Source organism: Paramormyrops kingsleyae, chromosome 13, assembly GCF_048594095.1.
Source record: "Paramormyrops kingsleyae isolate MSU_618 chromosome 13, PKINGS_0.4, whole genome shotgun sequence".
NCBI lineage: Eukaryota > Metazoa > Chordata > Actinopteri > Osteoglossiformes > Mormyridae > Paramormyrops > Paramormyrops kingsleyae.
Genome location: NC_132809.1, coordinates 16,405,689 through 16,422,204, shown reverse-complemented (window position 1 = coordinate 16,422,204; position 16,516 = coordinate 16,405,689). Strand labels below are relative to the sequence as shown.

The 16,516-nt window shown below is 42.0% G+C and overlaps 1 protein-coding gene across 2 annotated transcripts; it reads left to right on the top strand.

Annotated features, from left to right (window-relative positions):
- Positions 1–1,007: 1,007 nt before the first annotated feature.
- LOC140578186 (signal peptide peptidase-like 2A) lies at positions 1,008–14,939 on the top strand. 2 transcript variants are annotated; one of them, XM_072698291.1, is made up of 16 exons: positions 1,008–1,108; positions 4,724–4,834; positions 5,150–5,332; positions 5,896–5,985; positions 6,160–6,293; positions 6,475–6,626; positions 6,730–6,826; positions 7,250–7,351; positions 7,576–7,657; positions 7,769–7,840; positions 8,090–8,146; positions 8,308–8,361; positions 12,390–12,483; positions 12,845–12,925; positions 13,077–13,237; positions 13,951–14,939. In XM_072698291.1, exons 1-16 carry the CDS (start codon positions 1,058–1,060, stop codon positions 13,993–13,995), a joined length of 1,566 nt encoding a protein of 521 aa, XP_072554392.1. In that variant the 5' UTR covers positions 1,008–1,057; the 3' UTR covers positions 13,996–14,939. The 2 variants fall into 2 exon arrangements, with proteins under 2 accessions (XP_072554392.1, XP_072554393.1); XM_072698292.1 differs by lacking the exon at positions 8,308–8,361.
- Positions 14,940–16,516: the final 1,577 nt, after the last annotated feature.

Here is a 16,516-nt window from a genome sequence, read left to right as displayed (position 1 = left end):
GCACACACCTGTACACGGTGGCTCTGGGTGTTTCTACTCCAGACTCAGTCCACTGCTTCCGCAGGTCCCTCAAGGTCTGGAATCGGTCCTTCTCCATAATCTTCCTCAGGGGCCGGTCACCTCTTCTCGTTGTGCAGCGTTTTCTGCCACACTTTTCCCTTCCCACAGACTTCCCACTGAGGTGCCTTGATACAGCACTCTGGGAACAGCCTATTCGTTCAGAAATTTCTTTCTGTGTCTTACCCTCTTGCTTGACGGTGTCAATGATGGCCTTCTGGACAGCAGTCAGGTCGACAGTCTTACCCATGATTGCGGTTTTGAGTAATGAACCAGGCTGGGAGTTTTTAAAAGCCTCAGGAATCTTTTGCAGGTGTTTAGAGTTAATTAGTTGATTCAGATGATTAGGTTAATAGCTCGTTTAGAGAACCTTTTCATGATATGCTAATTTTTTGAGATAGGAATTTTGGGTTTTCATGAGCTGTATGCCAAAATCATCAATATTTAAACAATAAAAGGCTTGAACTACTTCAGTTGTGTGTAATGAATCTAACATATATGAAAGTCTAATGTTTATCAGTCTATTACAGAAAATAATGAACTTTATCACAATATGCTAATTTTTTGAGAAGGACCTGTATATCGTCCAATTTATCTGTGGACGTGTTGCTACGGAGTTTTATACGTGAAGCACCGCGCGTAATGTGTTATCAAGTGATATTGCTAACAATGGCTACCAATTAACCGTTCTAGAATTGGATTTCATGATTAGTCGGATTATTTGTCGGATTTAAGGTAGTTCGGGCTAATTGTAAGTGAACGAAGATAAAGGCCATTTAAATTGAGGTACTTTAAATCCGACAAGTTGTCCGGCTAAGCAAAAAATCTTGCTTTTTCCATATGGATCCATGGTATTGCTACTTCTGTGGCAAATGGAACGCATCCGACTCGTTTTTTCCGAGTTTTTACCGGATGTGACGTAATCTCGGATTCCGAAAATCGGATCCCGAGGCAAATGGAATGCACGAACTGAACTGGCACTGCGGGCCATGATACAGACATGGCAAGAAAACTCACCATATTCATCTGCGCTCTTTTCGCGTTTTTACAGGTAAGTCCGTCGGCTGCAGGGCCTGTCGCCAGCGGATTTAGTTTTAAAGATTTTTTTTATACTTCAGACGTAGTCGATACTCGTTTGCCTGAAGTTTGTCGGGCATTACGTGGTGTTCATGATAAAACAGCCAGTCCGTAAACATGTAGGTATGTGAAGAGCGCGACCAACATGGCCGCCTTTTTTGTTCCAGATTCCTGTTCCACCATTGGGTCATCTGAGCGCTGGGTATACCGCGGAAAATACGCATACTCATTTTAGTTCAGGGGCCGCATATTATATAGCCTAATTTGATGCCAAGTGGGCCGGACCATCAAAATCATAGCACAGCACATCATTGCTATAAATAACAATAAATTCATGTTTTCCCCCTAGTTTTAGTGGAAAGAAGTATAATTACATTAGGATATTTTTTAATTTAATGAACTATCCTTTTACAAAGCATGTTATGAACAACTTCAGATTTCTCAAGAAAAACGTGCAATTTGCTTCAGTTTATCATTTACATCTGTGCATTACAACTGATCACAGTGTTTGTACAAAGGCACAAAACTTTAAGTCACATGTATTTAGAACTGAAAAATATGGTAGCCTAAATCAACTTATCAAGATATAGGAATTATTTTTACTCCAATTTCCACATGTGTAATAATTCTCAAAACTTAAATTGAATCCCCACATCTTACAAACCAAAGTGGTGGCCATTTTAAATGTATAACAGAGAAAGTAATCACGTACTGGGCTATAAAATCAAGATTTATACATGAAGCATACATAAAAAATGCATACATAAAATTTCTGACCAAACTCTTTTGTAGTGAAGCTGGTGACTAACAAATTGCACAATTTTTAGCTATTATTACAGCAAAGATTCATTTTCACAGAACTATATTTTTTGAGTGCAAAATGTTTCTGATGCAGCATTTTACAACAATTAGTCTAGTTTAGACTTCTTTGTTTTTGCTTCTGAAACTTGGCATCTTTTAGCCTGCACAAGTGCATCAGTGTCAGGCGTCAGGTCCTGAGTAGCAGCCAGTTTCAGAATGTCATTTAAGTGCTGGTGTGTGTTGCATACACACCAAGCATACAGGATTCCCATTCACCTCTGTGAATAAATAGGAAGCTGTCCATTTTTCTTGGAAAACTCTACACTCAGTATCCACTTTTCTCCTTTTTGACAAAGACATTTTGGCTAATGAGGGTGTAAAGGCGAGTACAAAAGTAAGTAGATGTATCGTAGTAATCACTGAACATTAGCTGTGTCTGTCTCAGCATTGTTTTGTCTTTTTCTTTCACCTGATCCATGTCTAAAACAGTGCGCCCCTAGCTGACAATTTAGGAATAGCAGTTTATTAAAAAAATTCTAGTTCATGTCTCATTGAAGTTTTTCACTTTCAGATTTATCCTGCGGGCCGGATTGAATCCCTTGGCGGGCCGGTTTAGGCCCGCGGGCCGTACGTTTGACACCCCTGATTTAGACCTTTTCCGGAAACGTTGAAAAATACACTCGATTTCAACATACAAAAACCACTTCAAAGGATTAAGTGACGCTTTTGAAAGCTAAATTGACATATTGTTTATCATTTCATCTTTCTAATCCTGCAGTTTCATAGCTTTCTATGGATCAGAAAAAAAGTTTACTGACCAGGGGTGCGTTTCTCGAAACCATCGTTGCTACCTACGTTAGCAACTTGCGTGGTTCAAACTATGTAAGTACGACGCAGGTGTTTCTCGAAACCATAGTTCGAACTACATAGGTAACGATACTGCGGACTTACGTGGTGCGATGTATCGTTGAACGACGCAGGTGTTTCTCGAAACCATAGTTCGAACGAACGTTCGCAAACACTGTCGTTAAGTTGTGTAGTTTGAACTACAGCTCACGAGCTGTAGTTAGAAGCGTAGTTATATGTAAATTCGTCAGCGATGGTGGAAAATACAGTGCAATAAGGGTATAGTCACCGTGTAAGTAAGAAATTTAATAATCTTTAATACCTAATAAGAAATAATTTAGCTCTACGATCACATATAATGTGAAGTTGTCTGAAAATGTAGTTTGAAACGTAATTGTTGTGTGGGTCTCTGGTCATAAGTACGGTAACTGTCTGTAGTGAGCAAATCTCAGACTGCAAAGTATTAATTAGCACAGGGGTGGGTAATGTTAGCAGAATGACACTACAGCGGCCAGATACGAATCCATGCCTTTGTTCTCGGGAAATTACGTCTGTAATGTTTGGTTATTACACACACCTGTGTATTCCAGTCAGCCAGTATAACAATATTCTGTAAGCGACAACGTCGGAATAAAAGTTATTCTGTTTATCACTCCAAGGAGCGTCGCATTATTTTTCCGCGATTGCTAATTTTCATTTTATTGGCGTTATGTGACTGACAGAAATTGATGTCACAAATAAATATACATGTGTGTGTGTGTGATTATTATATATTTTACACAGTTCGCGAGTGTTTGTACGCGACCGGCTGTGAAAGTGCGTTGTTAGTTGTTGCGCACGACTTGCCGTGAGTCTGACCAATCAGCGCTGGAACCATTGTGGTTTAAACTACGGTAGGTTAGCCGTGAGTCTGACCAATCAGCGCTGGAACCACTGTAGTTCCAACTACATAAGTCCTAACTAACTAACTAACGTGGTTCGAACAACTGTGGTACGACGGTTTCGAGAAACAGTCGTTGGTCGGATGTTGGTTAGTTTGAACTACCATAGTACGATGCATCGTTAATGCTAACTTCCGTCGTTGTTCGAGAAACGCACCCCAGGACCGGCAGCATACAGGATCGTCACGGGCTAAAAATCCTGAAATCTGCTGTATGTTCATCAGTGATTTGTTGCATCAATATGCCATGATATTAGGGAAATATCTTAAGATGTGAAAAAGATGATTATATCCACTGAGTCGCATTTAATTAAGCAGAAGATAAGAGATATTCACATGGTCACGTGACCCAAACCAACACGGCGCCTGTTGATACACCATTCCAGTCTTCACCTTGTATCAATTTTATTTCAGACTAAGGACATACTTGGAATATATATTATTCGTTCAGATTGAAGAATATAAAGAGATACACCTTCCCTGAAAGTTTCATTGAGATATCTTGATTATTAAGGAAACTACAAGCGTTTTTATATAAAAAGTTAGGTATTTGGTCACAGTTTTCTACACACATTACATTTTAAAAAATAGGGCTAATTAGCGAACTTCTTTTGCCAATATTTTCCTTATTTGTTAAGATATCTGAGTGGTTTTGGTGTCATTGTCTGTTTATTCAAGCTCTTTCCAATGGTACCATTGGCATTTAATTTGGTTGAGTTTTAAATTTTTCTTCACATACCTAAAACATGGGGCTTTAATTCCGATACAGCAGCACACCAGGAAACCGGGAATCGTCGTGTGTCTCTTTCTACTTTTACTTATTTTACGTAAACTTATTTTTCTGGCTGTCACTTTACCCCTTTAACAAAAGTTTCTTTTTAAAGCTCTGTGTACCAACACGACGCTTTTTGTGGTTAATATACAGTCATCAGTAATTCGTGTCGGCGTTGTCATTAATGGTCAGTTATAAGCGTGACATTTTATACGTTTTGTCGTTTTCAGGTGAACTGCCAGGAGGGGATTTTACACGTCTCTGTTGGATCTCAGGAAAAAGAGTACTGCCTTGTCTACAACTCCTACTTTTCTAATATTTCAGTGTCTCTGAATGACGCCGTAAGTATAATTCTGCTAAAGCTTGTAAGCTGATACATTTATACAAACCAATTTACCCCGTTGTATTTCTACGTGTTGTATTTTACTCTCTAACTCCAGACTGGGGAGCTACAATCCAGTAGGTTTTTCTAACCTACTTGGCTTCTGATGAGCCACACTCTTTCCTGGTATTTACCTGAGAACAGGTGTAACTCATCAGGTAGGATAGAAAACCTGCTGGACAGTAGCTCTCCAGGACCCGAGCAGGGGTCCCATGCCATAGATAGAGCTGAGGCCAGGTTGCTGAAGCACTCTTTGTGTTCGTGATGCTTGCAGATTGATTACCAGCTGGTGAACCTGTCGTCCAGCTTCCTGTGCAGTAGCTCTGACGTACGACCCAATGAGCTGAAGGGGAGAGCGGTGGTTGTCATGAGGGGCAACTGTACTTTCGGCCAGAAGGCCCAGGTGGCTCAGGACTCGGGAGCCACCACCATCCTCATTGCAAGCGAAGAACCTTTGGTACCTGGACCTGTGCTCCTTTGAGTAATATTTATGGAATATATATTAGGGGTGTAACTGTGCACAGATTCATGGTTTGGTACACACACCTCGATTTTGGGTTCACCGTTCAGTGCTGTTTCAGTGCAGTAAGGAAAACAGAATTTGCTTTCAAATTATTACTGCAAAGACGGATAGGAACAGTTGTAAATCAAAGGTGATGTGTCAGTTAGCGGCTGAATAACACAACCTGTAGGACGCTTATTTCTAAAATTTAAAAATCTAAAAATATAACATTGAACTAAATCCCATGTTCTGTACCACCGAGTTCGGTTGTGTATCTGTAGCAATAAACACCCCTATAATTTCCTGGCCCTATAAATGCCGCGGGGTGACTAAGTTGCAGAGGCCGTGTCTGTTTTCCTCAGGTCATACCCACTGGGATGATGTCGTCTCACATGAGTTAGCATGCCGCTTATGACGGACTGTAACCAGCATTAGCCAGACTCCGCTAATGGAGGCCCTTGCAGCATGTTGAGTTTGCAAACAAGCACTGACCCGATGCCTTTTTTTGGCTGCTACAGGTAACTCCTTTTGTCAACGTCACAGAATATGGTCAAGTCAAAATTCCTGTGGCACTCATGCGATACAGAGACATGGAAGATGCATACAAGGTAATCTCCTCTGCATAATCATATGTTTATCGTGCAGTGCTGTCTCACATGGGTAAGTAATAAATTCAGATTTTTGTATTTATACAATGTACATATTTCAGTGAAACTTTGAGTAACGTATTTGCCATTTGAATCGGCCACCTTTGCACCTGCTGAATCTCAGTTTGCTTACAGACCTTTGGGGACAGTGTGTCTGTGAAACTGTATGCCCCACCAACGCCTGTATTTGACTTCAGCATCTTGGCCATACTGTTCATCAGCACGTTCACTGTGGGAATGGGAGGATTCTGGAGCGGAGCTGCTGAGAGGTGAAACACTGTCCACCAGCACCGAAGACAGGCAGTCGGGAATTCTAGCGGTCAGCTTTGGCCGTAGTCTAAGACGGCAACATTCCGACATGGGTGATGCCTGTTGGATTGAGATTCTTCACTGTTGTGGTCTTCATGCACAAGGTCCTTCTGTGAACCATGAATGTTGTGATCTTTTCAGGGAAAAGTTGAATACTGCCCCAATGGGTGGAGATTCCAGAGGAAGGACTGACAGCGGCAATCTATCTCTCTATTGCCTGGTCAGATTCATCATGTTCGTGGCATTCGCGTGGGTGATGCTGGTTCTCATGTATTTCTTCTATGCGTATTTCGGTAAGTGGCTGGACTCAGTAACGTGTGCTGCCAAGCTGGGTAAACCAGTCAGTGTGTCCCACCGAGCCCTTCCTCTTGACCTTTGACCCCGTTTCTGTTCCAGTGTACGTCATGATAGTCATTTTCTGCGTGGTCTCCACAACAGCCCTGTACAGCTGTCTTGACGCCATCATGGAGAAGCTTGGCTGTGCGACCCTCAGGTATGCAGGACCTGGGCAGACGGATCTCACCCCTCCCTACTGCTGGAACGTTTCTCAGCATCCCTGTCATTCTGCCACATTGTGAAAATCATGTTCAGATTCCTTATTTAGATGTTAAATAGCCTGAATTGACAAAGCATAGAGATGAATCTCCTCCTCCTTTGCAGACTGACCTCACTTGATGAACCTCCCTTTCTACGATTTTCACAATGTTGACCAGATGTGGGTAATTCAGGTCCAGAGAGTGAAAATCCAGACCAAGATTTTCAGTTTTCAAGTTTTTCATCCAGCCAGTTGAGTTTAAAGAGTCATGGTTACAGAGTACTCAACTGGTTGGTTGAAACAGAATCTTGGTCTGGACTTTAATGCTCTGGACCTGGACTTGCCCACCTTTTGATGTGGACATGTAATTTTCTTCCACAGTTTCTCCTGTCTGGGTAAGGGATGGTCTGGGAGGAGCTTGTTGTTGGCTGCCCTCTGCATCGCCGTAGCAGTGCTGTGGGGAGTGTATCGGAACGAGGACAGGTACCGACGGGGCAAAGAAAACGTGTTGCTGTTCCTCTTGGGCTAACTTCCTGCAGACGGCCATCGAAAAGCTGCCTGCCTGAGTTTTTGAAATGCAGTCAGGTTGTCACCTGGAAGGCATACAACACAATTAAGTTAATCATGACGTTTTTTGCTTTTATGACTAAGAATATTTATTTATGCAGAGGAAAATGAAGCATGCCATGAAACGCTTTTTGTTTCAGATGGATTTGGATTCTGCAAGATTTATTAGGAATTGCTTTCTGTCTGAATTTCATGAAGACGTTCAGTGTGTCCAACTTTAAAGTAAGTTTTGGTTGTAATGGGGATGTCTGGTTTCCCATTTCGAAGCTTATTACTGAATGTTTCAGGAGCCCACTATGCATACTGGAGCCTTTACCAGGTTGCTGTTTTTAGAAATGTGTGATCCTTCTCGGTCTACTCCTCATCTGTGACGTCTTCGTCTTCATCTTGCATTTTTTGACAAAGGTGAGTGGCCACATCGTTTCCACATTGACATTGGTTATTCACAAACTGACATCTACTTTTTTAGTTTCTGTAAGATTAGGTTGCCTGCAGTGGCCTCCACGATCCACTGAGACACAAGAAGCATTCTGAATTGCTTTCGTAACACAATAAATATCACCTAATTGCCTGGAGGCTAGGTGGGCTAGCCCTGAAGCAGTGCTTCTCTCACCTTTTGTGATTTTATTCATCTTCCGATTTTCTGTGCCGTAGGATGGCCAGAGCATCATGGTAGATGTTACCTTGGGTCCAGGATCTATTGCAGAAAAGGTGACTATTTCAGAGTTGTCTTATTTTTTTCATTATTATTATTTTTTTAATCCTCTTGGCAAACATGCTCTGGTTGAAGAGACAATGCAAGCGCAAACCACGCTTAACCCCTGTATCAGGCCTTTGCTTTGTTCACATGTCTCACTTGGGTTTGATCCTAGAGTGGAGGAAAGATGGTGACGGTTCCTGCTGAGCCCATAGCCCCCTTTGAGAAAGTAAGGCCCAGCTTTTAGCTCTCTTCTCTGGGGGTGGGAGTGGCAGCCAATAGCCACCAGTCTAGGCCATCACCCTAGGGCAGACTCCTCCACAGCCATGGGCACTGGCGTGCACAGATAGAGACGAGGTGGTGCTGAAGCACTTGCCCTTTTGCCCTCAGTCCAAAAAAGTGCCCTTTTGAAAGACGTGATATTTTTTTTTTTTTAAAGCTGCGCGATTTAAAAAGGTGTGAAAATAATGGCTTGATTTGTGCCCCTTCTTCAAAGACACCCGAACCCTGTCGCTTTTTCACTGTCACCGTGTCACGTGAACACGCTTGCAGTTCATTTGTTGTGAGGCGTGTAGCAGCGGCATGACATAGGACTACTTGGAGTAGGCATAGTAGGCTAACTATAGCGACTGGGAGCCACGGCGGACAACACGGCAGCTCTTTCCCTTCCCAACCAGTCAGGTAACCCATGAATCGAGTGAAATTATTCTGTTTGCCCTCTAAGACCAACCTGCAATTGTTTTGTTGTGAAGTAGCCTGTCAGAAACTGCACATGACAAACTTTGCCAGCTTGCCCCCTCCATCCATCCATATGGATAAACAAAAAAACGACACATTTAAAATGTAACCTAAACCATTTAGGCAACCCCACTCTCCATCAATTCCGACCTTTTTGCATACACTATTGAAAATATCACGTTATGCTATAGGCTACATGCCGTTAGGCAGAGGGCTCTTTTGAGCCCATTTTTCGTTACAAATTTTAGGATGATCTCACGGAAATCTGTGAATAAATACAAAGTTTTCAAACTGAAGTCAGTGACGGGAAGACATCACACTTTTTAGAGATGGAACTGCAGAAAAACCTAAAACCTTGACATGATTATGAATAATAGAATTATGGACATTTCTCCGTTTTTGTGGATTAGCCTTTCCATAACTAACGTCAACTACTGTCCTACTTTGGTAAGATTGAAATTAATGTCTTTGACTGTCTTTAGTAGGTGTGATTTTTGATTTTTAGAGAATGTTTTGAAATAAAAGTCAAATTGCATTTAACCTGTGCGTTTTTTTTATTATAAAAAGAAAAGGTTTTCCACATATGCAAAAAGTGCCCTTTTTTCCCCCTGGAGCACTTGCCCCCCAAAATGTCTGTGCATGCCACTGGCCATGGGCGTGCTGTCTGTCCGCTGCTATCCTTCCCCATGTGACTATTTGCTGGAAAGAGGTAGTTTGAAGTAGTGTGGGATCTTTGCGTGTCAACTGAAATGTCCTGCAGCTGACTCCCTGAATCGGATATCCATTCTGCTTCTCTAAGATTCTGGTAAATGTATCATATATTTTGTAATTGCAGCAGGCTTCTCCTTTAAGGAAAATTAGTAGGTGTAAAGGACACTGTGTAAGATGGATGATTAACCTGCTGAATATGTGTAAATAATGTGGTGACCACCAGCAGAGGTGGAAAGTTCAGGTCCAGAATGTACAAATCCAGTCCAAGGTTTTGTTTCAGCCAGCCAGTTGAGTACTCTGTGCCTAATGCTACGTTCACACTGCGAGCGGCGAGAGCGTCAAAGCGACCGGAAGTCATTCATTCTCTATGGGAGGGAGCGTCGGGAGGCGTCGAGGAGCGGCGCGGCACAGCGCGTCGCGATCTGAGTGGCGGGAGCGTCAGACAGAAGTTGAATCCCAGTCAACTTTATGGTAATGAGCTGTGACGCGGTTGGGCGGCAACCAATGGGAATGTAGAGATGCTCCGCTAAAGAGAGCGCCGCAGAACATAAGCGTGTAAACTTTTGTTCCGACCCAACCGCTCCTAGGCACAATGGAGGAGAGACTTATTATTGCTGTGTCCGGGTACCCAGTTATATATGATGTGTCTCTGTTTGCATACAGGGACATAAAAAAAAATGAGGCATGGACCAGCGTGTCCGAAATAATCGGTGTTCCAGGTGAGATGGTGAAGTGCATAATATATTTTTTTGATCAGTAGTAATTTAGGCGGCATAGCAGAGAAAACAGTGCAAATTGTCGGTAATGTTAAACCTATTTATAGCATTAGTGTTTGTCAAAACATAATTATGTGTTTTAGTAGAACTGTCGTGATACATTTTAAGTACTATTTGTGTTAACTAAAGAAACATAAAGCACAAGCAACTACTTGGCGATCATCCATTGTGAGAAGGTAAATTTGAAAAGAAGCGCTACACTATTTATAGGTAACATTTTCCCTCCAGAACGCTTGATTTTAAGCGGGAATGCAAATAACTGGCTCACAACAATATTTATTTGACAAATTATGTCCTATCAGGAGTCGGTGCAAAGATATAAGCTACACGTTTGTTTGTTTTGCGACCCCTTTAAAAAGTTCTCAGAGCCTGGCATTCTGAGCGGCCTTGTCCCCGCCCACTCTATGACGTCAGAGAGCGTCTCCGGCGTTGGCTAGCGTCGCGTTCAGGGCGGCGGGAGCGACGGCTGGCGTCTTTGACGCTCGCGGTGTGAACGTAGCATAACTCTTTATACTCAACTGGTTGGTGAAATTAAATCTTGGTCTGGATTTGTAGTTTCTGGACCTGAACTTTCCACCTCTGACCACCAGTCTAGATAACAATAGATCACTGATGATAAAAACCTGTCACTTCTTCGTGCATAAAGTGTGGGAACATCATTGGCCTGGTTGCACAATGGTGGGCTTGCCGTTTGTCATTAGCTTCCACTGCAGACCTGTCAGGTAGTTTGAGGCTGCCGCCTTACGGCAGTTGCAGCTTGGCTTTAAATAAATCGCTGGAAATGGTAATGGCTAGATGCAGTAGGGAGGGAACTTGAAGATGGTAGTTTCATTGAGGAAGTGGAGCAGGATATCGGGAGTTGTAATCAGTTTGTGCAGATAACTCTAGATGTTAAACACACCAATGAGTGCTCTTCACACGTTGAACCTAGCAACAAGCAATCGTCAACCCTTCATAGGGTTGCAAAATTCTGGGAATTTTCCATGGGAATTCAAGAAAATATATGGGAATAAGCTGGATATTTGCAAAATTGCTGGTCAGCCTATAACAGGGAACTTAAATGTAGTTGGGGGAAAAAAACATCTTCCATGCAGCATAATCTTAGTTAACCAGATTTATTCAGTAGAAAGTCATTTACTTGATATTTTTGCAGAATATATTCACAAAAGTTTGCATATGCCTGTTTGATGTCAAGCACCGTCAAAATAGTTGAAATGGAACACGCCGATCAGTATAACTGGGACATGGCCATATGTAAACACAACCACATGCTAAAGTGTTTTGTTCTTTGTGGCAAAAATGCCGACTAAAAGTTTCATTTCTTAAATTTCACTTTTTCAACCATAGCGATGAAGTTGGACAAATGATAAACATTCTACATGATTGCTGTCAGATTGTCTATGTTTATCCACTGTGCTCAGAGCACTTGCTAATATTTTTCTGCTAATGTGCATATCTCATCAGCAAATGTCAATGTGGGTCACAGGCATGCAAGATTTCCAAAATTCCCTAGCTTAACTTCCCATGGAAAGTTTCTGGAAATTTAGAGATTTTTCGCCCTTTTGCAACCCTAACCCAACAGTGCGGCAACAAGAGCTCTTCAGCTGTAAAGTCTTGCAAAAAGAGCTATTTAACCATATAGCCTGAGAGACTTCAGTCTGGGTGACCGACAACAGAAAGAAAATGGTGGACAGGAAGTGAGAACAGGAAAAAGAACAACCCTTTTCTGAGTGAACTTTGTTTCAGGGCCAGCAGGTAACTATAGCAAGAGGAAAAATCCATTGCTTCGCAGGCCGACGGTGTTTTGAAGTCACCTTTTATACCCACTTTGAGACATTGTCGTGATCATGTGTCTAATCTCATGCATGCTATGCCACTCCCAGGGTGACAGGGACCTCTTTCTCCCAATGCTTCTGTCCTTCTAACCATTCTATGGCTTGATGTCCTTCTACCACACTGTTGCCTTTAAGCCAGAGAACCTCGCACACGTCTGCTCCTCCGGACCTTCTCACACACCTGTGCTGTCTTGCAGATACCCATGGTCATGCAAGTGCCGTGGTTTTTGGCGCCAAACCCGTGCATGATGCAGTTCTACATCCTGGGATATAGAGGCATTATCTTTCCAGGTGATCCGACGCTGACGCCGCGGCCTTGCTGATGGGGCAGGGGAAGTGTTGGTTAGCGTTGCAGTCTTGTGAAGACCCATGATTATTCATGAGCAGGAATTCAATTCTGAGCTATTTCCCAGGGTCGCCTATGAAAAGTATCCCTTCAATTGCAGAGTTCAAAACTGCAACTTGCTCAGCCCTAGCCGGTATTTGTCTGGACATGTTTTCAGTAAAGCTCCATTTGCATTAACAGGAATTGCTTTAAGGTTGAAACTCACAGACTTCTGAATAATACTGATAGTTTGTACCCTAAGCTTGGCTCTGTTTGCCGTGCTTTGATGATGCTGTTGTGACATGCTCCCACTGGTTGTCGAGACAGGCTTGTTGGTGGCATACTGCCACAGATTTGATGTGTGGACCAGCAGCCCCAAGAGGATCTATTTCATGTCCTGCACTATAGGTACAGTACGCCAGGCCTGTAATATATCATATGGACATCAGTGGAGGCTTGTGCATTACACATGTCTGCAATATTTGCTAGCTAAGGTCTGCTAAACAAAGGCAATTGCTGGTAACATGAGTATAATTTGTGTGTTGCTCTGTCTCCCCAGCCTACTTCTTGGGCATGGTTGTGACTTTTGTGGTCGTGATCCTGTCCCAAATGGGCCAGTCAGCCCTTCTGTGCCTCGTGCCTTTCATGCTGCTCACCAGTGGCGCAGTCGCCTGGCGACGTGGGGAAATGAAGCGCTTCTGGGCTGGCACTGTATATGAAGTAAGGGAAGAACTTCAGAGTTGGGGGGGGGGGGGTACTGATTTTGGCATTCAAATCGTAATGTGCATTCAGAAAGCAGACCTGTAAAGAAGAGATTACAATAGAAGAATTATTTTATGTTATCAGTATTGGATTACAGGAAAGGGTGAAACATGTATGCATCACAATGGGGCCTGTTACTTCAGCCAGCTTTTCAAAGTGATGGAGTCATATTATTAAGGAACGTTTATTCTCCTGATCCCACCTGAGCTGCAGTGAGCTCTTTATCATTTTTAGTAAAGCTCTCGGTGAAGCCTGAATGCTTTGTGTAGTTCAAATCACATGACATGTCTTTGCTATACAATCTAAAACAGAGAATAAAAAAAAATAAACTGCATAGGTCTATTAATAAAATATGTTCACAGAATAAATTTAGTAATCCTTTAGTTTGAATAATGGCTACAAAAAAAGTCATAACTTGTTACAAAAGTGAATTAATTATTAGCCCTGTAGTTTTGAGTCAGACCGAAATGTTCTTAGAAACACTGTCAAAACATTAGTCATATAAAAGATGTTATTACTGTTGTTGTTATAGACCATTCTAAATGTACATTATACATGATCCCGTTTTAAAGGAAACTTGGATCAGGATTTGTAATGGATTCTGACATGTAGACAGGTTTGTGTATTTGGTTATGTTTTGTGTTGTCATAATGTAACTTCATTTCCAACAGGTGTTGGATACATCAAAGAAGCCATCATTGCCAGATGTGCTATAGATATTGATCCTGATATAATTGGATCCACCACCATCTGACCATCTGTCTCCATGTGTGTGTCAGGGTGTCCGCGGGGTTTTAAAAAGTATTAAAAGGTAGTAAATCACATAAGCAAAAATTAAAGCCATTAAAAAGTATTAAAAGGTATTACACGCAAATTTACGAGGTATTAAATTTTTTTTTTTTTTTTAAACTACAAATTGTCCATTTGTGTTTTAAAGTTTATCTGCTAAATTTCTCGCAAATTATTTTAAATGTGGATTAGGCTCAGTCCTTCATTCATAGATGATCTGTGATGCTGACGTCATATTCGGTGGTCCAGCGACGCCTTAAACAGTTTGCGCGCTGAAGTACATGTTGGCTGCTTACACTCACAAAAGCTAAGTCATAGTCGTCATGGGTAAGTGCAAATTTGCACACAAGTGCTTAGAGGACCCGGCTTTAAGGACTGGTTAAGGCCGGTAGCAGGAAAATATCGAGAGGGTTACTGATCGGTTTGCAAAAAAAAAAAACAAATATCACCTGGATGGGGGTTAGCGCTCTCTGGTTGCATATGTGATGCACAACTCATAAATCAGGAATGCATGGATGAGAGCAGTTAGTCAACTGGTGCAAATCGACAAACTCATTGAAGAAAAAGCCAAACAATTAAGGCACTTGCCATGAATAGCCTAGTGGATAAAGATATGGACTTGTGACTGAAGAAGTTAAATGCAAGATGTTTTCAAAATCACAGTCACTAAATTTATTCTGTTGACCCATGTTCCCTATTTAAATTCTGTTGTACAGGCCAAAATTGTGTAACATTATAAATCTTTAAATCAGTTTGAAACTTGTTTAAAAACGGTTGCAACTCAATGCCGTGCGGGTTTTAAAAAATATTGAGAAAGTATTAAAAAAGGTATTAAAAAGTGTTAAATTTAACCTCGGGATTTCTGTATATACCCTGGTGTGTGCCTGTCTCATTCTTACTGGTTAAAAAAAATCCTTCAGCAACTTTCATACCTTCATGGGGGGGGGGGGGGGTTGGCCTTATGGTTAAATGGAGTTAGTGGGTCACTCTTGCATTGATTGGCTTGTTGCTATAGATGTTATTATAGTCTAAAATCTCACTACTCCGATGTCCACAAAATTAGAACGTGGATTCATTATGAAAGCTGCTTTGGGTGATTAAAAATCATTGTCTTTCCTGTAAGTTGACATGATGTCTCTGTCTTGGTTTAGCTCTTCCTCTCAACTATTGCAATCCTTCTGCTTTAGCTCACGTTGATACTTTTTTTTTAAGTACATTTATAAAAACAATATTCTATTCCTGATAGTATTTTGATTTGGCTGTTGTATACCGCAGCAATGAGCGACAGGAAAATGTTCTTAGGCCACGTGACAGATACATTGACCCTGCACAGGAATTTGTGGGTTTTTTCTCCAGTATTCTGCATAAAGGCCCCATCCCTCCTACAGCAGTTCCCATGATTCTGTTAAGTGACGCATGAGAAGCTGCTCCTGCAGGCCGCTGCCTGTTCCGGCGCTGGGTGTTCCGGCGCAGCCCCTCACCGCCTTCTCTAGCGTTCGCCGATACAGAAGTGGGGTTGCGGGGGGAGGGATATACAGCAGTGGGCAGAAGTTTTGAGAATGACACAAATATTGATTTTCCCAAAGTCTGCTGCCTCGGTAATTATGGTGGCGATTTGCCTATACTCCAGAATGTTATGAAGAGTGATCAGGTGAATTGCTTTCAATTGTATTGTATAGTACTTTACAATAAAGTGAAATGTAATTTTTAAAAGCTTTTTAAAACAAGGAAGTGATTCTGCTTCTCTGCTATGGGTATAACGTATTCCAAAGTTTCAATGTTGAAAACAGGACCCTTAGTCAACATTGATTCAATGGCTCATTTTCAACATAGAAATTGTTGTTGTTGTAAAAATTTTGATTTAAAGTTGAAGTTGTAACTTCAACCACAAAACAAACTTTCTGACCATAATTTAATGTTGAATCAATAACGATTGCTATCTGGGAAAGTACCTGGAAAACGGAGATGTAAATAATCATAACCATAAGTTCCCGCCTCCTTTGCACGAGCTGACCGATAAATCTAACACACCAAGAGAGGCAAGACTTAAGGCAGAACAGCCAATCATCAGCCGGTGTCATGTTTGAGAGGGAGGGGAGAGGAGAACTGAAGCGAGCGTAGACACAGAGCTGCCAGAGAAACGGAGGAGCGAATGCGAAGGCGTTTGTTCAAAACTGCGGGAAAACTCTCACTCTCACCGGGAAAAGTGTGGGTGTTAAAACACCCACATCCCCCACGGGTGCGACGCCCCTGGGCGCCAAACCATGGCAGGGCACACTCACACACTAGTCACTCACACATGCACACCTGCAGTATGCTTTTGTTCTGTGGGGAAACCGGTACTCAGAAGAAAACCCACAACGACATGGGAAGAACATGCAAAACAGTTTGCCTCCACTATGTTTGCTATGCTTATCTTTCCCGCCACGTAGGACAGCAAAAACAGAC